General features: G+C 66.3%; 1 protein-coding gene across 1 annotated transcript; it reads left to right on the top strand.

Annotated features, from left to right (window-relative positions):
* Positions 1 to 549: 549 nt before the first annotated feature.
* On the top strand, positions 550 to 24,485 carry LOC308186466 (phosphoribosylformylglycinamidine synthase-like; the record flags this gene model as incomplete). Its single annotated transcript, XM_080608596.1, is given in 28 exon segments — positions 550 to 616; positions 2,003 to 2,215; positions 2,734 to 2,872; positions 3,934 to 4,039; positions 4,762 to 4,948; positions 5,717 to 5,822; positions 6,700 to 6,840; positions 7,782 to 7,906; positions 8,279 to 8,407; positions 9,035 to 9,166; positions 10,068 to 10,196; positions 11,542 to 11,615; positions 12,676 to 12,832; positions 13,294 to 13,355; positions 14,405 to 14,566; positions 15,210 to 15,323; positions 15,897 to 16,028; positions 16,830 to 17,060; positions 17,912 to 18,092; positions 18,559 to 18,642; positions 19,379 to 19,534; positions 20,189 to 20,314; positions 20,982 to 21,127; positions 22,083 to 22,293; positions 23,104 to 23,195; positions 23,315 to 23,353; positions 23,355 to 23,430; positions 24,354 to 24,485. Coding segments are annotated over 27 exon segments (3,580 nt in total), but the record flags the coding sequence as incomplete, so codon positions are not given.
* Positions 24,486 to 24,490: the final 5 nt, after the last annotated feature.

Here is a 24,490-nt window from a genome sequence, read left to right as displayed (position 1 = left end):
GGGACCCCCCCTTTTGACCCCCCCCATTTACCCTCCCCTTTGGGACCCCCCTTTGGGACCCCAACATTGACACCCCCCCCCTTGAAGCCCCCCCGTTTTACCCCCCCTTTGGGACCCCCCCCCCCCTTTGGGACCCTAACATTGACCCCCCCCCTTGAAGCCCCCCCCCCTTTGGACCCTCCCCCTTGAAGCCCCCCCCACTTACCCCCCCCTTTGGACCCCCCCTTGAACCCCCCCCCCATTTACGCCCCCCCTTAGGGACCCCAACATTGACCCCCCCCTTGAAGCCCCCCCCATTTACCCCCACCTTCGGGCCCCCCCCTTGAACCCCCCCCTTTTGCCCCCCCCCTTGACCCCCCTTCCATTGATCCCCCCTTGGGACCCCCCCTCTTGACCCCCCCCGTTAACCCTCCCCATTGGGACCCCCCCCCCGTTCCTCCCCCCTTTTCCCTCCCCCCCCGGTTACGGCCCATTGTGGGCGTGGCCACGTTCCCGCGTTTTAAACCGGAGGGGGCGTGGCTTGCCGTGACCACGCCCCCTCCCCCGTAGCCCCGCCCCCTCTCGTCTGGTCCCGGCTCCGCGGCGGCGGCGGGGGCAGAGGCGGCGGCGGCGCGCGGTAAGGGGGGGGGGGGGGGGGCGCGTGACGTCATTGGGGTCCCCCCGTGACGTAGGAGGGTTGGGGGGGGTGCACGTGGGGACCCCCCTTGGTGGCGTCACGTAACGGGGGGGGGGGGTACCACGTGCCGGTAGGGGCACGTGGGAGCGATGGGGGGGGGTTGGGGGGGGGCTTGGGGGTCCCGGGGGGTCCCGGGGGTTTTGGGGAGGTTTTTGGGGGGGGGGTCCTGGGGTCGTCCTTAGGGTTTTGGGGTCCTTGGGGAGATCCTGGGGGGTCCCTGGGGGGGGATCTTTGGGGTTTGGGGGGGGGGGTTGGGGTCCCTGGGGGGGGGTCCTTGGGGGTTTTGGGGGGGTTTTGGGGTCCTGGGGGTGTCCTGGGGTGGGGTGCTTGGGGTTTTGGGGGTCCCTGGGGGGATTCCTGAGGGGATCTTGGGGTTTTTTTGGGGGTTGGGGTCCTGGGGGGGTCCTTGGGGTTTTGGAGGGGGGTTGGGGTCCTGGGGGGGGGGTCTTTGAGGTTTTTGGGGAGTTGAGGGTCCATGGGGAGGGGTCCTTGGGGTTTTGGGGGGGCCCTGGGGTGGTCCTTGGGGTTTTGGGGGGGTTTGGGGGTCCCGGGGGGTCCTAGGGGGGTCTCTGGGGGGGGACAGGTGGTCGCTGGGGGGGGCATCGAGGGTCCCTGTGGAGTCCCTGTGGGGGGTCTTTTGGGTTTCGGGGGGGGGTTGAGGGTACCTGGGGGGGTCCTTGGGGTTTTGGGGTCCTGGGGGGTCCCTGGGGGGGATTCTTGTTTTTTTTTGGGGGGGGGGGAAGTTAGGGTCCGGAGGGGGGTCCTGGGTGGGTCCCTGGGGGGTCCTTGTGGTCTTGGGGGGGTTTGGGGTCCTGAGGGGATCCTTGGGGGGTCCCTGGGGGGGTCCTTGGGGTTTTGGGGGGGGGGTTGAGGGTGTCTGGGGGGGGTCCCGGGGGCATCCCTGGGGGGGTTCTTGGGGTTTTGGGGTGTCCTGGGGGGGAGTCCTGGTGGCACTGGGGGTCCCAGGGGTTTTGGGGGTCCCCTGGGGGGGGCCTTGAGGGTACCTGGGGGGGGTCAGGGGGTCTTGGGGGGGGGTTGAGGGTCCCTGAGGGGGTTCCATGGGGGGTCTTTGGGGTTTTGGGGGGTCCTGGGGTTTGGGGGTCCCCCCAGGGGGGGGGCTTTGAGGGTAGCTGGGTGGGGGCAGGGGGTCTTTGGGGGGAGCTTTGGGGTTTGGGGGGCCCTGGGGGGGCTATGGGGGGAGGATTGGGGTCCCCAGCGGTTTTGGGGGTCCCCCGGGGGGGGGGGGGGGCTTCGAGCTCTCTGGGGGGGGGGTCCCTAAAATTTTAGGAGCCCCCCTAATTCTGTGCGCCCCCCCCCCCCCCCCAGACATGCAGGTGCTCCACTTCTACGTGCGGCCGGGCCCCCCCGAGACGGCGGCGGGGCCGGGGGGGGACCCCCAGGATGGGAAGGGGGGGGGGCAGGAGCCTGAAGCCCCCCCCGTTGGGGGGGGGCCGCGCTCCCCCCTGCGGGCAGCCCGGGCGGCGGAGCCGGGGGTGACGGCGGTGACCACGGAGCTGTGCTACAACGTGGCCTGGGACGGTACGGGGGGGGGCACGGGGGGGGCACGGGGCGGGGGGGGGGCATGGGGACATGGGGGGGCTCGGGGGGGCATGGGGGGGGTACAGGGACATGGGGGGGGGGGCACAAAGGCTGGTGGGTGGGCACAGAGAATTTTGGGTGACCCGTGGGTAATTTGGGGGGGGGGTCCCAAGTAATTTGGGGGGGGGCCCGGTTAATTTGGGGAGGGGTCCCAAGTAATTTGGGGGGGGGGTCCCGAGTAGGTTTGGGGGTGCTGGGGGGTTTGGAGGGGGGCACAGAATTTGGGGGGGGGGGGTCCTGAGTAATTTGGGGGGGGCCCAAGTAATTTGAGGGGGTCCCGAGTAGATTTTGGGCGTCTGGGGGGGGGTCACAGAGAATATTGGGGGACCCCTGGTTAATGTGGGGGGGGGGGGGTCCTGGGTAATTTGGGGGGGGTCCCGAGTAGGTTTTGGGGGTCGGGGGGGGCACAGAGAATTTTGGGGGGGGCTCCTGGCTAATTTGGGGGGGGGGTCCTGCAGGCGCCGCCCCCCCCGGCCCCGAGGAGACGCAGGTCCTGCACTGGCTTTTCGGGAGCTCCTTCGGGGGGGGTGCGGATGTGGCCCCCCAGAGCTTCCTGCGCCCCCACGCCCACCAGCTGCTGCTGGAGATCGGGCCCAGGTACTGGGGGGGGTGTCCTATGGGTGCTGGGGGGGGGCCTATGGGTGCTGCTGGGGGGGGCTTGGAGGGTCCTATGGGTGTTGGGGGGGGGCTATGGGTGCTGGGGAGGGGCTTGGGGGGGTCCTGGGGGTCTTATGGGTGCCGGGGGGGGGTTCTGGGGAGTCCTAGGTGTTGGGGGGGGGTCCCATGGGTGCTGGGGGGGTCCTGGGGGAGCCTATGGGTGTTGGGAGGGGTCCTAGGGGGGGTTCTGGGGGGGTCCTGGGGGTCCCATGGGTGCTGGGGGGGGGACCTGGGGGGGTTCTGGGGGGGTCCTATGGGTGCTGGAAGGGGTTCTGGGGGCGCCCTGGGGGTCCCATGGGTGCTAGGGGGGGTCCCATGGGTGCTGGGGGGGGTGCTGGGGGGGGTCCTAGGGGGGGTTCTTGGGGGGGTCCTGGGGGTCCCATGGGTGCTGGGGGGGTCCCATGGGTGCTGGAAGGGGTCCTAGGGGGGTTCTGGGGGGGTTCTGGGGGTCCCATGGGTGCTGGGGGGGTGCCATGGGTGCTGGGGAGGGGCGGGGGGGGCCTACAGGTGCTGGGAGGGGTCCTAGAAGGGATTCTGGGGGAGTTCCGGGGGTCCTATGGGTGCTGGGGGGGGTCCTGGGGAGATGTATGGGTGCTTGGAGAGGTCCTAGGGGGGGTCCTATGGGTCCGGGGGGTGTACTGAGTGTCCCACGGGTGCCATGGGGGTCCCATGGGTGCCCTGGGGTGCTGTGGCCTCATGGGTGCTATGGGGGTCCCGTGGGTGCTGGAATCCCATGGGGGGGGTCCCATGGGGGTTGTGGGGGTTACGGGTGCCAGGGGGGGTCCCATGGGTGCCGGGGGGTCCCGTGGGTGCTGGGAGGTTCCCATAGGTGCCCTGGGGTGCTGTGGCCTCAAGGGTGCTATGGGGGTCCCGTGGGTGCTGGAATCCCATGGGGGTGTCCCATGGGGGTCGTGGGGGTTTTGGGTGCCGGGGGGGTCCCACGGGTGCTGCGGGGGTCCCATGGGTGCCCTGAGGGTCCCATGGGTGCCGTGGGTGCCCAGGCTGAACTTCTCGACGGCCGCCTCCACCAACGCGGTGTCGCTGTGCCACGCGGCCGGGCTGCGCCGCGTCCAGCGCCTCGAGCTGTCCCGCCGGCTGCTGCTGCAGGTGACAGCGGGGACGTCGGGGACACCGGGGGGGGGACATGGGGGCGTAGGGGGTGCTGGGGGCGTTGGGGACATTGAGGGCACTGGGGACATCGGGGACACTGGGGACATTGGGGGCGTTGGGGACACCGGACATGCGAGGGGTACTGGGGGCGCTGGGGACACTGGGGACACTGGGGGGGTGTTGGGGACATTGGGGACATGGAGGTCGTTGGGGACATCGGGGACACGGGGGGTTCTGGGGGCATGGGGGACATGGAGGTCATTGGGGACATTGGGGTCAATAGGGACATTGGGGTCATTGGGGACAGGGTCCCCTCCCCATGTCCCCAAGTGTCCCCTCCCCATGTCCCCAGATGTCCCGGGGTCCCCCTGTCCCCTCCCCATGTCCCCAGGGTCCCCCTGTCCCCACCCCATACCCCCACGTCCCCAAATGTCCCCCCATCCCCCCGCCCCCATCTACCCCCCAGTCCCCTACACCCACCCGATGCCCGCCCCCCCCAGTGACACCCCCATGTCTCCAGGGTGTCCCCAACCCCCCCGGGTGTCCCCCCCCCCCCCCATGACACCCATGTCCCCAGGATGCCCCCCCCCAAGTCCCCAAACCCCCCCCCCCCAGTTCCCTACACCCCCCAGTCCCCATACACCCCATAGTGTCCCCACCCCCCGGATGTCCCCCCCCCTTGGTGACACCCCCGTGTCCCCCCCCCCCCCCCCCCCCAGTTCGAGGGCGAGCCCCCGGCGGGGGCGTCGGGGCGGCTGCTGCGGGCGCTGGGGGACCCCCTGACGGAGCAGCGCTACCCCCACCCCCTGCGCTCCTTCGAGGTCCCCGCGCGGCCCCCCCCCGTCACCGCCATCGACGTCCTCGGGGGGGGCGCCCGGGCCCTGGAGGAGGCGGATCGAGAGCTGGGTACGGGGGGGGGGGATTTGGGGACGTGGGGGGGATTTGGGGGGGGACTTGGGGACAAGGGGGGCGATTTGGGGACACAGGGGGGGGATTTGGGGACGTGGGGGGGATTGGGGGGGATTTGGGGATGTGGGGGGGATTTGGGGGGGGACTTGGGGACACAGGGGGGGGATTTGGGGACGTGGGGGGGGATTGGAGGGGGTTGGGGAGGATTTGGGGGGGATTTTGGGACATGGGGGGGTATTTGGGGATGTGGGGGGGATTTGGGGACATGGGGAGGTATTTGGGGACGTGGGGGGGATTTGGGGACATGGGGGGGGAATTTGGGCATGTTGGGGGGTTTGGGGACACAAGGGACATGGGGATATTAGGGGATTTGGGGGGGACAGGGGGACATTGGGGGGATTTAGGGACATGAGGGGGCATGGGTATATTGGGGAGCATGGGGACATGGGGGGATTTGGGGACGTGGAGGGGTTTGGGGACATTGGGGGACATGGGAGGGGTCTGGGGGAAATTTGGAGGGGATGTGGGGAAATGGGGGGGATTTGGGGACACTGGGGGGACATGAGGACATGGGGGTGGCATGGGGACAAGGGACCCGGATTTGGGACACGGGGAGACCGGGAACCCGGGAGCGCGGCGCGACACGGGGACGCTGTGAGGACACCGGGGGGGGTGTCAGCGGGGGTCCTTGGGGACACTTGCGGAGGTGGGGGGGGTCCTTGGGGACACCTGGGGACATTTGGGGACACCCGCGGCCCCCCCCAGGGCTGGCCTTCGACCCCTGGGACGTGCAGTACTACACCCGGCTCTTCCGCGCCGCCGGCCGCAACCCCACCAGCGTGGAGTGCTTCGACCTGGCCCAGTCCAACAGGTGACACCCCCGGGTCCCCCCCCTGTGTCCCCAAATCCCCCCCACGTCCCCATGTCGCCCCCCATTCCTTCCCGTGTCCCCATATCCTCCCTGTCCCATGCTGACATCCCTGATGCCACCTCACTCTCGTGTCCCCCCCAAGTCCCCCCCGTGTCCCCACATCCCCCCCGTGTCCCCAAGTCCCCCCCCATGTCCCTATGTCACCCTCGTGTCCCCAAGCCCCCCCCCATGTCCCTGTGCACCCCCGTGTTCCCATGTCCCTGTGTTCCCATGCCCCTGTGCCCCCATGTCCCTGTGCCCCCGTGTCCTCTGTGGGTGCCACCACCCAGGAACTTGTCCCCGTGTCCCCACCTGACCACGTCCCCTGTCCCCATGTCCCCACGTGTCCCCATGTCCCCACCTGACCATGTCCCCGTGTCCCCCATGAATGCCACCACCCATGAGGATGTCCCCATGAGCCTCTGTCCCCGTGTCCCCTGTGGGTGCCACCACCCATGAGGATGTCCCCATGTCCTCGTGACCGTGTCCCATGTCCCCATGTGACCGTGTCCCCATGTCCCTCATGAATGCCACCACCCATGAGAATGTCCCTATGTCCTCATGTCCTCGTGACCGTGTCCCCATATGACCGTGTCCCCATGTCCCTTGTGGATGCCACCACCCATGAGGATGTCCCCATGTCCTCATGTCCTTGTGACCGTGTCCCCTGTTCCCGTGTCCCCATGTCACCACCTGTGTGCCCATGTCCCCCATGAATGCCACCACCCATGAGGATGTCCCCGTGTCCCCATGTCCTTGTGTCCCCGTGTCCCCCATGAATGCCACCACCCATGAGGGTGTCCCCGTGTCCCCATGTCCCCTGTCCCCATGTCCCCAGCGAGCACAGCCGCCACTGGTTCTTCCGGGGCCGCCTGGTGGTGGACGGCTGCGAGGTGCCGCAGTCGCTGCTGCAGAGCCTGATGGGGACGCAGCGCTCCAGCAACCCCAACAACGTCATCAAGTTCTGCGACAACAGCAGGTGGGCCCGCGGCACCCATGGGTGGCCCCCGCGAGGTGGTCGTGGGGTCCCCATCACCCGTGGGGGGTCATGGCAGGGTGGTTATGGGGTCGTGTCAACCGTTGGGCGGTGGTTATATGGTGGTTGTAGGGTCCTATCAACTGTTGGGTGACCATGGCATCGTGGTTATGGGGCCCCATCACCCATGGGTGCTCACGGCAAGGTCATTGTGGGGTGCCGTCACCCATGGGTGGTCATGGGAAGGTGGTTGTGGGGTCCTGTCAACAGTTGGGTGACCATGACGTGGTGGTTATGGGGTGCCATCACTCATGGGTGGGGATGGCATGGTGGCTGTGGGGTCCTATCACCCATGGGTGATGATGACGTGGTGGTTATGGGGTCCCATCACCCATGGGTTGGTCACGGCAGGGTGGTTATGGGGTCATGTCAACCATTGGGTAGTGATTATATGGTGGTTGTAGGGTCCTATCAACTGTTGGGTGACCATGGCATTGAGGTCATGGAGTCCCATCACCCATGGGTGCTCATGGCAAGGAGATCATGGGGTCCCATCACCCATGGGTGCTCATGGCATGGTGGTTCTGGGGTCTTGTCACCCATGGGTGGTGGTTGTAGGGTCCTATCAACTGTTGGGTGACAATGACATTGAAGTCATGGAGTCCCATCACCCATGGGTGCTCATGGCGTGGTGGTTATAGGGTCCCCTCACCCATGGGTGACCATGACACTGAGGTCATGGGGTCCTATCACCCATGGGTGGCCACAACAAGGAGGTTGCGGTGCCCCAGCACCCATGGGTGGTGATAACATGGTGGTTATTGCCTCCCACCACCCATGGGTGACCATGACATGGAGGTCGCAGCCTCCCACCACCCATGGGTGCCCATGCCAAGGGGGTCGAGGTGTCCCAGCACCCATGGGTGACACCCGTGTCCCCTCAGCGCCATCCGGGGCGTGCCGGTGACGGCGCTGTGGCCGCAGGACCCAGCCCGGCCGAGCCCCTTCGAGAAGAGGACGACCACCCGGCACGTCATCTTCACCGCCGAGACGCACAACTTCCCCACCGGTCGGCCATCTTGGGGGCATGGCCTAGGCAGGGGGGCGTGGCCTAGAGTTGGGGGCGTGGCTTAGGATTGGGGCGTGGACCACCGAGTCCTGGTTGGCCCCCATAGGGGATATGGCTGTGGGTGGGTGTATGGCTGGGGGCGGGGCCTAATTTGGGTGTGGTCAAATGGGGGCGTGGTCTAAAGCTTCGGGGCGTGGCTTACAGTGGGGGTGTGGCTTCAAATTGGGGGCGTGGCCAGCCAGGTCCTGGTTGGCCCCCATAGGGGTTATGGCAATGGGTGGGTGTAGGGCTGGGGGCGGGGTCTATTTGGGGTGTGGCCACGTGGGCGTGGCCTGGGGGAGGGGCGTGGCCTGACGTGGCCCCTCCCCCCAGCCGTCGCCCCCTTCAGCGGGGCCACCACGGGCACCGGGGGCCGCATCCGGGACGTGCAGTGCACCGGGCGCGGGGCCCACGTCATCGCCGGCACCGCCGGGTACAGCTTCGGCAACCTGCTGCTGCCTGGTGAGACCCCGAATCCCCCCGGGACCCCCCGAAATTACGCGCCGGGACCCCCGGTTCCCCCAGGGATCCCCCAAATCCTACCGTGGGACCCCCAGATCCCCACTCCGGGACTCCCAGAATCACCCCTAGGACCCCAACATCCTACCCTGGGACCCCAAATCCTACCCTGGGACCCCCAGATCCCCAATGGAACCCCCAAATCCCACCACAGGACCCCCAAATCTGACGCCGGGACCCCCGAATCCCCCTTGGGATCCCCCAAATCCCTCCTGGGACCCCAAAATCCCACCCCAGGACCTCCAAACCTTCCCCAGGACCCCCAAATCCTCCTGGCGGGGATCACCCCAAGACCCCAGGACACCCCCGACCCCAGTATCCCCCCTCAGACTACCCCTGCCCTGGGAGGACGGGACCCCCACATCACCCCGGGACCCCCCAACCCCCCCCAGACCCCCCAAAATCCTTCTTAGGGCCCCCCCAAACCTCCTCTAGGACCCCTAAATTCCCCTGGGATCCCCCAAACCTCCCCTGGGACCCCCAAATCCTCCTGGCTGGGACCACCCCAAGACCCCCCAGACCCCCCTGACTCTTCCAAGACCCCCCGTGACCCCCCTATCCCCCCCCCAGATTACCCCCTGCCCTGGGAGGACGGGACGCTGCCGTACCCCAAATCCTTCGCCCGCCCCCTCGAGGTGGCCATCGGGGCCAGCGACGGCGCCAGCGACTACGGGAACAAATTTGGGGAGCCCGTGCTGGCCGGTGAGGGGGGCCCCGGGGACATTTGGGGACATCGGGGACCCTCCGGGGGTCTGCAGGGACCTTCGTGGCCTTGGGGACCCCTTGGGACATTTGCAGACCCCCAAGGGGCACCCAAAGGTCCCCATGGTGTTGGGAACCCCTTTGGGACGCTTGGGAACCGCATTGGGACTTTGGGGGACCCCACTGGGGCTTTTGGGGGCCCTATTGGGACGCTTGGGGATCCTTTGGGACGCTTGGGGACCGCATTGGGACTTTGGGGGACCCCACTGGGGCTTTTGGGGGCCCTATTGGGACGCTTGGGGACCCTTTGGGACGCTTGGGGACCGCATTGGGACTTTTGGGGACCCCACTGGGACATTTGGGGACCCTTTGGGATGCTTGGGAACCCCACTGGGACACTTGGGGACCCTCTTGGGACATTTTGGGGACCCCTTGGGACACTTGGGGACCTTCTTGTGACATTTGGGGACCCCATTGGGACTTTTGGGGACCCCCTTGGGGCACTTGGGGACCCCCATGGCACACTTGGGGACCCCTCAGGTCCCTTGGGCACCCTTGGGGTCCCTTGGGCACCTTTGGGGACCCTTGGGGACACTTGGGGACGGGGATATTTGGGGACCCTAGGGGTCATTTGAGGACATTTGGGGACATTTGGGGACCCCTGGGGACATTTGGGGACATTTGGGCACCCTTAATGACACTGGGGACCCTTGGGGACATTTTGGGCTCCCTCGAGCACCCTTGGGTGCCCTGCATATCTTCGGGGGGAATGGGGCGGGACGTTTGGGGTCACCACCAGCCTCGGGGACCCCGGTGGTGGCGGGGGGTGTTGGGGGGGGGGTCCGGGTGACACCGGGTGACGCCGGGTGACGCCGGGTGACGCCGGGTGCCCCCCCCCCAGGGTTCGCCCGCTCTTTCGGGCAGGTGCTGCCGGGGGGGGAGCGGCGCGAGTGGGTGAAGCCCATCATGTTCAGCGGGGGGCTGGGCGCCATCGAGGATGCCCACGTGCGCAAGGAGCCCCCCGAGCCCGGTGAGAGACCCCCCCCCCCCCCCCCGCGGGGACCCCAATTCCCCACGGGACCCCTGAACCCCCCCCCCCCCCCCGGGATCGGGAACCCCAGATCCCCCCCCTGGAAACCCCAAATCCCCTCCCCCCCGGACCTCCAAATCCCCTACAGGACCCCAAACTCCTATGGAAACCCCAAATCCCCCCCCCGCCAGGGCCCCCAAATCCCTATGGAAATCCCAAATATCCCGCAGGACCCCAAAACCGTATGGGAACCCCAAATTCCCCCCCGGGACCCCCAAAATCCCCTACAGAATCCCAAATCCCCCATGGAACCCCGAAACCATATGAGAACCCCAAATCCCACCCTGGGACCCCCAAAATCCCCCTTGGGACCCCAAAATCCCCCCCAGGACCCTCGAAATCTCACCCCTAAGACCCCAAATCCTACCCTGGGGCCCCAAAATTCTACCCCGGGACCCCAAACCCCTATGGAAACCCCAAATGCCCCCCGGGACCCCAAAACCATATGGGAACCTTAAATCCCACCCCTGGGACCCCCAAACCCCCATGTGAACCCCAAATCCTACCCTGGGACCCCCAAATCCTACCCTCGGACCTCAAACCCCTATGGAAATCCCAAATCGCCCACGGGACCCCAAACCCGTAATGGAACCCTAAATCCCCCCACTGGAACCCCTAAATCCCCTCCTGGGACCCCAAACCCCCATGGGACCCCCCTGTGGGACCCCCAGATCCTTCCCCTAAGCCTCCCAAACCACCCCCAGGATGCCGAAGCCCCCCATAGGATCCTCAAATCCCCCCTATGGGACCCCAAATCTCCTTGGGACCCCCAAATCCCCCCCTTACCCCCCCCCAATGCTCCCATGGGACCCCAAACCCCCGTGGGACCCCCAAATCTCCACCCTAAGCCCCCTATGGGACCCCCAAATCCCCCCCAAAAGCCCCCCAGACCACCCCTGGGACCCCAAAGCCCCCCCCATGAGGCCCCCAAATCCCCCCCCCATGCCCCCAAATCACGCGGGACCCTGAAGCCCCCCCCATAGGATTCCCAAATCCCCCCCCATGGGACCCCAAACCTCCTTGGGACCCCCCAAATCCTTCCCTAAAGCCCCCCATGGGACCCCCAAACCACCCCCAGGACCCCAAAGACCCCCCCCTGAAATCCCTCTATGTGACCCCAAACCTCCTTGAGACCCCCAAATCCCTCCCCAAATCCCCCCATGGGACCCCCAAATCCCCCCCTACGCCCCCCAACCCACCCCCGGGACCCCGAAGCCCCCCCGTAGGACCCCCAAATCCCCCCCGGGGGGGCTGAGGGGGTCTCACCCGTGTCCCCCCCCCCCAGGGATGCTGGTGGTAAAGGTGGGGGGCCCCGTGTACCGCATCGGGGTCGGGGGCGGCGCCGCCTCCTCCATCCAGGTAAGGGGGTCCCCAATGTCCCCAGGGGGTCCCCAATGTCCCCAAGGGGTCCTCAAGGGTCCCTTCGTGTCCTTGTCCCCGCTTCGGGGCCACCCTGTCCCCTCAGTGGCCCTTCCCCGGGGTGTCCCCAACCCTGGGGTGCCTTGCGGGGGTGGGGGGGGGACCCCATAGGGTCCCCATGGTGTCCCCTTGTGTCCCCAGGGTGTCCCTGTGGTGTCCCTATGGTATCTTCATGGTGTCCCCAGGTGTCCCTAGAGTGTCCCCAGGGTGTTCCTGGGTGTCCCCAAGTGTCCCCAGGGTGTTCTCAAGTGTCCCCAGCGTGCCTCTGGGTGTCCCCAGGGTGTCCCTCGTTGTCCCCTTGTGTCCCCAGGGTGTCCCTGTGGTGTCCCCAAGTGTCCCTTAGGTGTCCCCAAGCACCCCCATAGTGTCCCAGGGTGTCCCCAGGTGTCCTCAGGGTGTTCCTGGGTGTCCCCAAGTGCCCCCAGGATGTCCCCAAATGCCCACTAGGTGTCCCCAGGGTGTCTCTGGGTGTCCCCAGGGTTTATCTGGGTGTCCCCAAGCTGTCCCCTGTCCCCCCCAGGTGCAGGGGGACAACGCGGAGGAGCGGGACCTGGTGGCGGTGCAGTGGGGGGACCCCATGGTGTCCCCAGGGTGTCCCCAAGTATCCCCATCATGTCCACAAGTGTCCCCAGAGTGTCCCCAAGTATCCCCAGGGTGTTTCTGGGTGTCCTTAGGTGTCCCCAAGTCCCTCCCCAGTGTCCCTGTGTGTCCCCAAGTGACCCCAGGGTGTCCGTGCAGTATCCCCAGGGTGTCCCTGGTTGTCCCCAAGTGTCCCCAGAGTGTCCCCAAGTGTCCCTATAGCATTCTTGGGTGTCCCGAGGGTGTCCCCAAGTGTCCCCAGGGTGCCCCAGGTGTCCCCAGGGTGTTCCTGGGTGTCCCCAAGTGCCTACAGGATGTCCCCAAGTGCCCCCTAGGTGTTCCCAGGGTGTCTCTGGGTGTCCCCAGGGTGCCCTTGGGTATCCCCGCGGTGTCCCCACGGTGTCCCCTGTGCCCCCCCCAGGTGCAGGGGGACAACGCGGAGGAGCGGGACCTGGGGGCGGTGCAGCGAGGGGACCCCGAGATGGAGCAGAAGATGAACCGGGTGCTGCGGGGCTGCGTGGAGAGCGGCGAGCACAACCCCATCTGCAGCATCCACGACCAGGGGGCGGGGGGCAACGGTAGGGGGGGCACGGGGCGGGGGGGGGGGGGGTGTCACACAGGGGCACAGGGACACAGGGGTCACATGGGGACATGGGGATAGGAGGGGGACGCGTGGGGTCACACGGGGACGTGGGGACAGGAGGGGGGCATGTGGGGTCACATGGGGACACGGGGGGTCACACGGGGACATGGGGGCACGTGGGGTCACAGGGGGACATAGGGACAGGAGGGGGGCATGTGGGGTCACATGGGGACACGGGGGGTCACACGAGGGCACGAGGGGGACACAGGGACACATGGGGTCACAGGGGGACATGGGGACAGGCGGGGGAAATGGGGGGGTCACAGGGACACGAGGGGGACACGGGGGGTCACACGGGGACACGGGGGGACAAGTGGGGTCATGGGGGGACACGTGGGGTGACAATGGGGACACGGGGGTCACACGGTGACCCCCCTGTCCCCCCCCTGTCCCCAGGGAACGTGCTGAAGGAGCTGAGCGAGCCGGCGGGGGCCGTCATCTACGCCAGCCGCTTCCAGGTACCGTGCCCCCCCCCCCAACCTCCCCAGTGACACCCATGGGTGCCCCCCCCCCCCAGGGGCTCATCCCATAGAGTCCCCCAGGTGCCCCCCACCCCCAGGTCCCCTCCCACCCCCACAAAGACCCCTGGGTACCCCCAATCCCAAAGAGACCCCCACGTACCCCCCCAATCCCCTCCACCCCCCTCCCTGTGCCCCCCCCAGCCCTCCTTCCACCCCCCCGGGGGTCGCGGGGCACTGTAGGGCTGTTTTTGGGGTGCGCTGGGGGGACCCCCAACCCCACAAACACCCCCCAGATCCACCCCCCAATCCCACAAAGACCCCCAGGTGCCCCCCCCAACCCCCCAGAGACCCCCCCCAATCCCTTTCCTCTGCCCTCCCCATGCCCCCCCCCAGCCACCCCCCACTCCCCCATGGGGTCGCGGGGTGCTATAGGGCCGTTTTTGGGGTTGCAGCGGGGGGACCCACAACCCCCTAACCACCCGTTAGAGCCCCCCCCAACCCCACAGAGCCCCCGCCCAGCCCCCTCACTCCCCCATGGGGTCGCGGGGTGCTGTAGGGCCGTTTTTGGCGGCGCAGCGGGGGGACCCCCAACCCCCCAACCACCCCCCAGAGCCCCCCCAATCCCCTCCACCCCCTCTCCTGAACCCCCCCCAGCCCCCCCTAGCCCCCCCACTCTCCCATGGGGTTGCGGGGTGCTGTAGGGCCATTTTTGGGGGTGCAGCAGGGGGACCCCCAACCCCCGAATCACCCCCTAGAGCCCCCCCCAACCCCCCAGAGCCCCCCCCAATCCCCTCCACCCCCCTTCCCCGTACCCCCCCCCAACCCCCCTAGCCCCCCCACTCCCCCATGGGGTCGCGGGGTGCTGTAGGGCCGTTTTTGGGCGCGCAGTGGGAGGACCCCCAGCCCCCCAAACACCCCCTGGAGCACCCCCCAGAGCCCCCCCAATCCCCTCCACCCCCTTCCCCGTACCCCCCCCCAACCCCCCCTAGCCCCCCCACTCCCCCGTGGGGTCGCGGGGTGCTGTAGGGCCGTTTTTGGGGGCGCAGCGGGGGGACCCCACCCTGAGCGTGCTGGAGCTGTGGGGGGCCGAGTACCAGGAGTCCAACGCACTGCTGCTGCGCCCCCCCCGCCTGGGGCTGCTGCGGAGCCTGGCCCAGCGCGAGCGCTGCCCCCTCAGCGTCGTGGGGAGCATCAGCGGGGACGGGCGGGTACGGGGGGGGGGGGCACGGGGGGGGGCACAGAGTGGGGGGGGTCGGGGGGGGCTGGGGGGGGGCATAAGGGGATTGGGGGCAGAGGGATGGGGGGGATACAGGGCCATGAGGGGGACACGGGGACGTAGGGATGGGCTGGGGGGAAAAGGGGATGGGGGGGGGGCACAGGGACGTGGGGGGGGGCACAGGGACGGGGGGGGGGCACGGGGGCATGGGGGGATATGGGGGCAGGGTGGGGATACGGGGACGGGGGGGGCACGGGGTGAGGGGGATATGGGGGTGGGGGAGCATGGGGGTGGGGGGGGGACATTAGGATATTGGGGATGGGGGGGGACACGGGGAGGAGGGGGGATGTGGGGACGGGGGGGGGCATGGGGACATTGGGGACAGGGAGGTGGGAAGGACATGGGGGGTGTAGGGACATGGCGGGGGGCACTGGGGACATTGGGGACAGGGGGATCATGGGGGGGCCCTGGAGACAGAGGGGGGGGCATGGAGACACCTTGGGGGCAGGGGGGGGGGGAGGCTTTGGGGTCCTCAGGGGCTGGGAAGGTCCATGGGGGCAGGGGAGGGATGTTTTTGGGGTGCCCCCTCTCTGCTGACCCCACCCTTTGTGTCTCCTCCCCCCAACCCCCCCCAGATCGTGCTGGTCGATGACCTGGAGGCGCCGGTGCCCGAGGGGGGGTCCCACGAGGGGCTGCCCACCCCCGTCAACCTGGAGCTGGAGTGGGTGCTGGGCAAGATGCCCCGAAAGGTGAGGGGGGGGACGTAAAATGGGGAACCCCCCCCAAAAGGGGTGACATCAGGACCCCCCCCCCCCAGAATCCCTTGGGGCCGGCGATCCCCAGATTTGGGGTGACATCGGAGCCCCCCCCCAAAAAAAAATGGGGCACCCTTGATGCGGTGACCCCCCCCCCCATCTAGGACCCCCACCCCCAGTATTCAGGGACACCCCCTAAGTGCCCCCCCCCCTTAATTTTGTTCCTGGAAGCCCCCCAGTAACTGGGGCCCCCTCCCCTGGCAGCGACATTGGGGACACCCCCCGGGGGCTTTGGGTGCCCTCGGCTGACCCTATGACCCCCCCTACATTGAGGACCCCTCCCCATCGAGGACCCCTCCTTTTAGGACCCCCACCCCCCTCAACATTCAGGGACACTCCATAAGTGACCCCCCCCCTTAATTTTTTTCCTGGAAGCCCCCCAAGAACCGAGGACCCCTCCCCAGATGGTGACATCGCGAACCCCCTGGGACATTGGGGCCCCCCTGGGGGGTGTCAGGGTGTAACCCTGTGCCGCCCCCCCCCTCCTTTTTATGTCCCCCCCCTCAGGAGTTCGTGCTGCAGCGGGTGACCCCCACCCTGCGCCCCCTGGAGCTCCCCCCGGGGCTGGGGGTGCGCCAGGCGCTGGAGCGGGTGCTGCGGCTCCCGGCGGTGGCCAGCAAGCGCTACCTCACCAACAAGGTGCCCGTGTCCCCCCCTGTGTCCCCCCCCGTGTCACCTCCATGTCACCTCCCCCCCCATGGCCGGGGTCCCCTCCATGTCCCCTCCGTGTCCCCTCCCCAGCTGGTGGTGGTGAGCCAGGTCCCTCCCTGCAGGCGGGTCTTTGGTGGCCCCAAAATGTCCCCAATGTGTCCCAAACATGTCCCCGAGGTGTCTCCAATGTGTCCCCAACGTATTCCCAACGTGGCCCCAACATGGCCCCAAAATGTCCCCAACGTGTCCCCAGCGTGTCCCCAAAGCGTCTCAAATGTGTCCCCAACGTGGCCTCAAAATGTCCCCAATGTGTCTCCAACGTGTCCCCATGCATGTCGCCCTGTGATGTGTCACTGCTGATGGCCCCCCCAATGCGCCCATGTCCCCCACATGTCCCCCTCCATGTCCCTTGTGACATGTCCTAGCCAATGTCCCCCAGCGTGTCCCCCTCCACGTCCCCTATGACATGTCCCAACCAACATCCCCCCAGGTGTGTCCATGTCCCCATGTCCCCCTCCCTATGACGTATCCCAACCAACGTCCCCAAGTGTGTCCATGTCCCCAACGTGTCCCTTCCATGTCCCACATGACGTGCCCCAACCAACGTCCCCCCAGTGTGTCCCCATCCCCTCCACGTCCCCCTCCACGTCCCCCTCCACGTCCCCCTCCACGTCCCCCTCCACGTCCCCCATGACGCACCCCAACCCCTGTCCCTTCCGTGTCCCCACTGTGTCCCCACCATGTCCCCACGTCCACGTCCCACCCTCTGACTCCCGTCCCGGTCCCCAGGTGGACCGCTCGGTGACGGGGCTGGTGGCCCAGCAGCAGTGCGTGGGCCCCCTGCACACGCCGCTGGCCGACGTGGCCGTGGTGGCCCTGTCCCACTTCGACACCGTGGGGGCGGCCACGGCGCTGGGCGAGCAGCCCATCAAGGGGCTGCTGGACCCGGCCGCCGGCGCCCGCCTGGCGCTCACCGAGGCGCTCACCAACCTCGTCTTCGCCCGCATCACCGAGCTGAAGGTGAGCACGGCCACAGCGCGGTGACGGCAGGAGTGGCGTGGTCATGGTGTGGCCACGGGAGGGGTGGTGTGGTCGTGGTGTGGTCATGGGAGCAAGGGCACGGTCATGGCATGGTCACGGGAGCGATGGCGTGGTCATGACGTGGTCGTTGGAGCAAGGGTATGGTCGTGGGATGGTCACGGGAGCGATGGCGTGGTTATGAGGTGGTCATGGGAGCAAGGGCATGGTCAGGGTAGCAAGGATATGGTCATGGCGTGGTCATGGGAGCAAGGGCATGGTCATGACGTGGTCATGGGAGCAAGGGCATGGTCATGGTAGCAAGGATGTGGTCATGGGAGGAAGGGCATGGTCAAGGGAGCGATGGCGTGGCCATGACGTGGCCACAGGAGCAATGACATCATCATGGTATGGTCATGGGAGTAATGGCATGGCCATGACATGGCCACGGGAGCAATGACATCATCATGGCATGGTCATGGGAGCAGTGGCGTGGCCATGACGTGGTCATCGAAGCAATGACATGGTCATGGGAGCACAGGCGTGGTCGTGAGAGCAAGGGCATGGCCATGACGCGGTCATTGGAGCAATGGCGTGGTCATGGGAACAAGGACATGGTCATGACTTGGCCAAGGGAGCAATGATGTCATCATGGCGTGGTCATGGGAGTAATGGCGTGGTCATGGGAGCAATGACGTGGTCATGACGTGGTCAGGGGCTCCATGACACGGTCATGACATGGCCAAGGGATCATGACTTGGTCACGACGTGGCCGCAGGAATGATGACGTGGTCGCAGCATGGCCATGGGAACGATGGTCCCCATGTTCCCCGCTAACCCCACCGTGTCCCCAGGACGTGAAGTGCTCGGGCAACTGGATGTGGGGCGCAAAGACAGGGGCCGAGGGGGGGGCCCTGGTGGCAGCGTGCGAGGGGCTGGTGGAGCTCCTGCACCGCCTGGGGGTGGCCATCGACGGGGGCAAGGACTCGCTCAGCATGGCCGCCCGCGTGGGCACCGACACCGTCATGGCGCCCGGTGAGTCCCGGCGCGGGGCGGGGGTGCGGGGGGCACCGGGGGGGCTGCGGAGGGGGTGAGGGGTGGTGGGGGTCACCTCCGTGATGGAGATGTGGTGGTGGGTTGTGGGCGTCATGGGGCTGGGACCCATGGGTGTCGTCACCACGATGGTGGGTTATGGGTGCCACCGTCGTGATGGGTCCGTGATGATGGTTTATGGGCGTCATGGGGCCAGGACCCATGGGTGCCACCATCATGATGGGTCGATGATGGTGGTTTATGGGCGTCATGGGGCCAGGACCCATGGGTGCCACCATCATGATGGGTCCATGATGGTGGTTTATGGGCGTCATGGGGCCAGGACCCATGGGTGCCACCACCCTCATGATGGGCCACGGGGTGCCACCACCATGGCACCATGACCCCATGGGTCCTGTGACCCCTCTCCCTGACCTCTGACCTCTGTGACCCCTTGACCCTTGACCAGGCACCCTGGTGATCTCCGCCTACGCCGTCTGCCCCGACATCACGGCCACCGTCACCCCTGACCTCAAGTGTCCTGATGGCAAAGGTCGGTGGCTTGTGGGGTCGTGGGGTGTCCCATGGGGGGCTGAACCCCACCCATGGAGGCTTTGGGGTGGCCTCAGGGAGGCCGTGAGGGTTTCGGGGTGGCCTCAAGGAGGCCCAGACCTCCTCCATCTCCTCCGTGGAGGTTTTGGGGTTCTCTTAGGGGTGCCGGACTCCCCATGGGGGGTGGTTGGGGTTTCCTCAAGGAGGCCAGGACCTCCTCCAACTCCATTATGGGGATTTTGGGTGGCCTCAATGAGGCTCAGACCTCCTCCATCTCCTCCATCGGGTCTTTGGGGTGGCTTCAAGGAGGCCAGGACCTCCTCTATGGGGTTTTTGCGTGGCCTTGAGAAGGCCAGGACCTCTTCCAATTCCTCTATGGGGTTTTGGGGTGACTTCAAGGAGCCTGGGACCTCCTGTGTGGGACTTTGGGGTGATCTGAAGGAGGCTGGGACCTCCTCCATCTCCTTTATGGGGCTTTGGGGTGACTTCAAGGAGTCCAGGACCTCCTCTATGGGGCTTTGGGGTGGCTTTGCAGGCCGGGACCTCCTCCGTGGAGGCTTTGGGATGGCCTCAAGAACACCAAAACCCCCCCACGAGGTCCTTGGGGTGCCCAGGGACACCTTTTACCCACCCGGGGGAGCCCATTGGGGTGCCCGTGACCCCCGTTGGGTGCCCTGGAGGGGGTGTGGAGACCCCAAGGGTGCTCCCCGGACTCACGGGGTGTCGGGGTCACCCAGGGGTGCTGCTGTGGGTGCAGCTGAGCCCCGGGCAGCACCGCTTGGGGGGCAGCGCCTTGGCCCAGGTCTTCTCGCAGCTGGGGGACGCCTGCCCCGACCTGGACGAGCCGGGGGTCCTGGGGGCCGCTTTTGGGGTCACCCAGAAGCTCCTGGAAGGTGGGTGCTGGTGGGTGGGGGGGCTTATAAGGGATTTATGGGGGGGCGGGCAGTTTGGGGTGGGCGGGGGTGGGATTTGGGGGGCAGAGGGGATTTGGGGTGGAAAAAGGAGATTTGGGGGGAGTGGGGAAAGTTTGGGGTGGATGGAGGGATTTGGGGTGGGGATGGGATTTGGGGTTTGGGGGTAGATGAAGGAGATTTGGGGTGGGAGAGGGGGATTTGGGGTGGGTGGGGGAATTTTGGGGTGGAAGACAGGGATTTGGGGTGGAAGAGGGGGATTTGGGGTGGGTGGGGGAAATTGGGGGTGGAAGACGGGGATTTGGGGTGGATGAAGGGATTTGGGGTGGAAGAGGGGCATTTGGGGTGGGTGGGGGAAATTGGGGGTAATGAAGGAGATCTGGGGGGGTTCCAGCAGGGATTTGGGGTGTGCAGGTCGATTTGGGGGCCACGAAGAATTTCAGGGTACCCCAGGGCGGGGGGGGGGGGGGGGCACTTATTTCGGATGGGGGAAATTTTGGGCTGGGTGCAGGGCTTCGGGCGCCCCCTTTTGGGGTCCGGGGGAGCGCATAGGGAGATATTGGGGGGGGGGGGGGGGAGGTCCCACGGGGTGGGAGGGGTCTGGGGGGGCTCGGGACTGACGCTGCCCCCCCCCAGAAGGGGCGCTGAGCGCGGGGCACGACGTCAGTGACGGGGGGCTGCTGGGCTGCGCGCTGGAGATGGCCTTCGCGGGCAACTGCGGCCTCCAGCTGGACATCACCCCCGACCCCCCCGGCACCGCCCGTGAGTGTCCCCCCCCACACCCCCCAAACCCCCCCCCAGGATGTCCCCACCCCAGGGAACCCCCTCAGGACATCCCCAGCTTGGGGAACCCCTGCTTTGTGTCCCCGTGTCCCCATGTCTCATGTCCCCATCCCACATCCTGTACCCTATACCCGATGCCCCACGTCCCCACGTCCTATATCCCCACTGTCCCCATGTCCTACACCCCATGGCTGACGCTCCGTGTCCCCACAATGTCCCCATGATGTCCCCATGTCTCACGTCCCCGTCCCATGCCCCACACCTGATGCTCTGTGTCCCGCCCCGCGTCCCATATCCCCACGTCCCCACATCCCATGTCCCCCTGTCCTATATCACCATGTCCCCCTGTCCTATATCTCCATGTCCCATATTCTCATGTCCCCACATCCCATGTCCCCATGTCCTATATGACCATGTCCCCATGTCCCACGTCCCCATATCCCCATGCCCCCATGTCCTATATCACCGTGTCCCCACGTCCCATATCCCCACGTCCCATTTCCCCATGTCCCATACCCCCACATCCCCACGTCCCATATCACCGTGTCCCCACGTCCTATATCCCCATGTCCTATATCTCCACATCCTATATCGCCATGTCCCACATCCCCACGTCCCCCCGTCCCCGTGTCCCCTGTCCCCGCAGCGCTGGCCGTGCTGTTTGCCGAGGAGCCGGGGCTGGTGCTGGAGGTGCCGGTGGGCGGCAGCGTGGCCGTGTGCCGCCGCTACCAGGAGGCCGGCGTGCGCTGCGTCCCCATCGGCCACAGCGGCCCCTACGGGCCCGATGCCATGGTGAGGGGACGGGGGGACGGGGCGGGAGGTGGCCCTGGGTGGCCCCGGGGGGCTGGGTGGGACGGGAGGTGGCCATGGGCACGTCCCCATGGCCGTGTCCCTGTGGTGCTGTGGGACAGGAGGTGGCCACAGACACGTCCCCATGGCCACGTCCCCTGTCCCATTCATGTCCCATTGGCCGTGGCGTTGTCCATGATGTTGTCCATGACGTTGGCCATGACTTTGCCATGTTGGCCATGATGTCGGCCATGACGTTGGCTGTGATGTTGACCACAGTGTTGGCCATGACATTGGCCATGACATTGGCCATGATATTGGCCATGACGTCAACCATGACGTTGACCATGACGTTTATTGTAATGTTGACCATGACATTGACCACAGTGTTGACCATGACATTGGCGATCATGTTGGCCTTGATGTCAACCATGATGTTGACCATGACGTTGACCATGACATTGGCGATGATATTAGCCATGATGTCAACCATGACGTTGGCCGTGATGTTGACTATGACATTGGCAAGGATGTTGGCCTTGATGTCAACCGTGATGTTGACCACAGTGTTGGCCATGACATTGGCTATGATGTCAACCATGACGTTGGCCGTGATGTTGACCATGACATTGGTGATGACGTTGACCATGATGTTGGCCGTGACGTTGGTCATGGTGTTGGCCATGTCAATCATGATGTCAGCCATGATGTTGGTCAGCCATGATGTTGGCCATGACGTTGACCGTGACATTGGCCATGACGTTGACCTTGATGTCAACCATGACGTTGGTCATGGTGTTGGCCATGTCAGTCGTGATGTCAGCCATGATGTTGGCCATGATGTCGGTCGGCCATGATGTCAACCATGACGTTGGCCACGGCGTTGGCCACGATGTTGACCTTGGTGGCACCCACGACGTTGCTCGTCCCCGACATCCCCACGCCCCCGTCCCTCCAGGTGCGGGTGACGGTGGCGGGCGAGGAGGTGCTGGCCGAGCCTGTGGGGGACCTGCGGGGGCTGTGGGAGGAGACCAGCTTCCGGCTGGAGCGCGAGCAGGCCACCGGCAGCTGCGTGGCGCAGGAGGAGGCCGGGCTGCGCCGCCGCCGGGGGCCCACCTTCAGCGCCCCCTTCGACCCCCTGGAGGAGCCCCCGCTGCTGAAACACCTGGGTGAGGGTCGGGGAGGGGGGGGCCCGAGGGGGTCGCGGGGGGGGTCTGGGGAGGAGCTGGGGGGTCATGGTGGTCTTGGGGTGGGCGTAGGGGTATGGGGGACATGGGGGGTATGGGGTAATGGGGGTCTGGGGAGGATCTGGGGGGCCATGGTGGTCTTGGGGTGGGCGTAGGGGTATGGGGGACATGGGGGGTATGGGGGGAAAAGGGGGGTCTGGGGGCTTCTGGGGAGCTATGGTTGTTATGGGGTGGGTGTAGGGGTATGGGGGATATGGGGTAATGGGGGAATATGGGGGTCTGGGGGCTCCTGGGGGGCCATGGGGGTCACGGAGTAGACATGGGGGTATGGGGGACATTGGGGGTTTGGGGGGAATCTGGGTGCACCTGGGGGGCCATGGTGGTTGTGGGGTGGATGTAAGGGAACGGGGATCATGGGGGACATGGGGGTTTGGGGGGGATATGGGGGGATATGGGGGTCTGGGGTCATCTGGGGGGCCGTGGTGGTTATGGGGTGGACGTAGGGGTATGGGGGATATGGGGGGTATGGGGGAATATTGGGGTCTGGGGGCATCAGGGGGGCAATGGGGGTTACGGGGTGGGCATAGGGGAATGGGGGGGTCTGGGGGGGTTATGGGGTTCGGGGGGGTTATGGGGTTCTGGGGGACGTGTGGTCTTCGGGAGGACATTGGGGTATGAGGGGTCCCTGGAATGGGGCCGGGGGGATCACAGCCACTTTTGGGGGGGTGACACGGGGTGGGGGTGTGTGATGGGGGGGGGGGTGACACCCCTGCCCCCCTCCCCCCCCCCCAGACCTGCCGGGCCCCCGTGTGGCCGTGCTGCGGGAGGAGGGCAGCAACGGGGACCGGGAGATGGCGGCCGCCTTCGTCATGGCCGGCTTCCAGGTGAGGGGGACCCCCCCCACCCCAAAATCCGCACCCCCAACCCCCCCCAGCACCCTAAGGACTCCTCCCCTTTATGGGGTGGGGGGGGTCCCCACGCACCCGCTGTCCCCCCCCCCCAGGTTTGGGACGTCACCACCCAGGACCTGTGCGCCGGCACCCGCCACCCTCGACGCTTTTCGGGGGCTCGTCTTCGTGGGGGGGTTCAGCTACGGCGACGTCCTGGGGTCCGCCAGGGGTGAGCCCCCCCCCCAAAAAATTTTGGGGGGGGTCCCTATAGGGTCCCCCCCCGATATGGGGACGTTTGGGGCGTCCCCTCTCCTGATACGGGGGTGTCTGGGGGGGGCTTTTTGGTGCGGGGTTTGGGGGGGGCCCCTGCTTTGAGGGGGGGGGCCCCTGGTTTGGAGGCGTCCCAATTTTGAGGTGTTCCCACCCAAATTCTGGGATTTCCTGTCCAGGTTTGGGGGTTTCCCATCCGATTCGGGTGTGTTCCCGTTCGGTTTTGGGGCGTTCCCACCAGGTTCTGGGGGTTCCCCTCCAAGTTTAGGATTTCCCATGGGATTTGGGTGTTTCCCATGTAGGTTTTGGGATTTCCCACCCAAGTTTTGGGGTTTTCCCTCAAATTTGGGATTTCCCATATAAATTTTGTGGATTTCCCACCCAAGTTTTGGGGTTTCCCTCCAAATTTGGGATTTCCCATATAAATTTTGTGGATTTCCCACCCAAGTTTTGGGGTTTTCCCTCCAAATTTGGATTTTCCATATAAATTTTGTGGATTTCCCACCCAAGTTTTGGGGTTTTCCCTCCAAATTTGGGATTTCCCATATAAGTTCTGTGGTGTTCCCACCCAAGTTTTGGGGTTTCCCATCCAATTTTGGGGTTTCCTACCTACGTTTTGGGATTTCCCGTCCAATTTGGGGATTTCCCATATAAATTTTGGGATTATGCCACCCAAGTTTTGGGGTGTTCCCGCACAGTTTTGGGGTTTGCCATCCAATTTTTGTGGGTTTCCCTCTCCAATTTGGGCATTTCCCATCCAATTTTGGGGGGGTTTCCCCCCCAATTTTTGGTTTCCCCCCCAATTTTGGGATCCCCCCCCAACTTGGGGATTCCCCATATTGCCCCTGACCCCCCCCCCCCCCAATTTGTGCCCCCCCCCAGGCTGGGCGGCCTCTGCCCGCTTCGACCCCCGGGTGCGGGCGGCCCTGGAGGGCTTCCGCCGGCGCCCCGACACCTTCAGCCTGGGCGTCTGCAACGGGTGCCAGCTGCTGGCGCTGCTGGGGTGGGTGGGGACCACC

This window comes from Anser brachyrhynchus, assembly GCF_964034855.1.
Source record: "Anser brachyrhynchus genome assembly, contig: SCAFFOLD_450, whole genome shotgun sequence".
Taxonomy (NCBI): domain Eukaryota; kingdom Metazoa; phylum Chordata; class Aves; order Anseriformes; family Anatidae; genus Anser; species Anser brachyrhynchus.
This window is presented reverse-complemented; position numbering and strand designations above follow the sequence as displayed.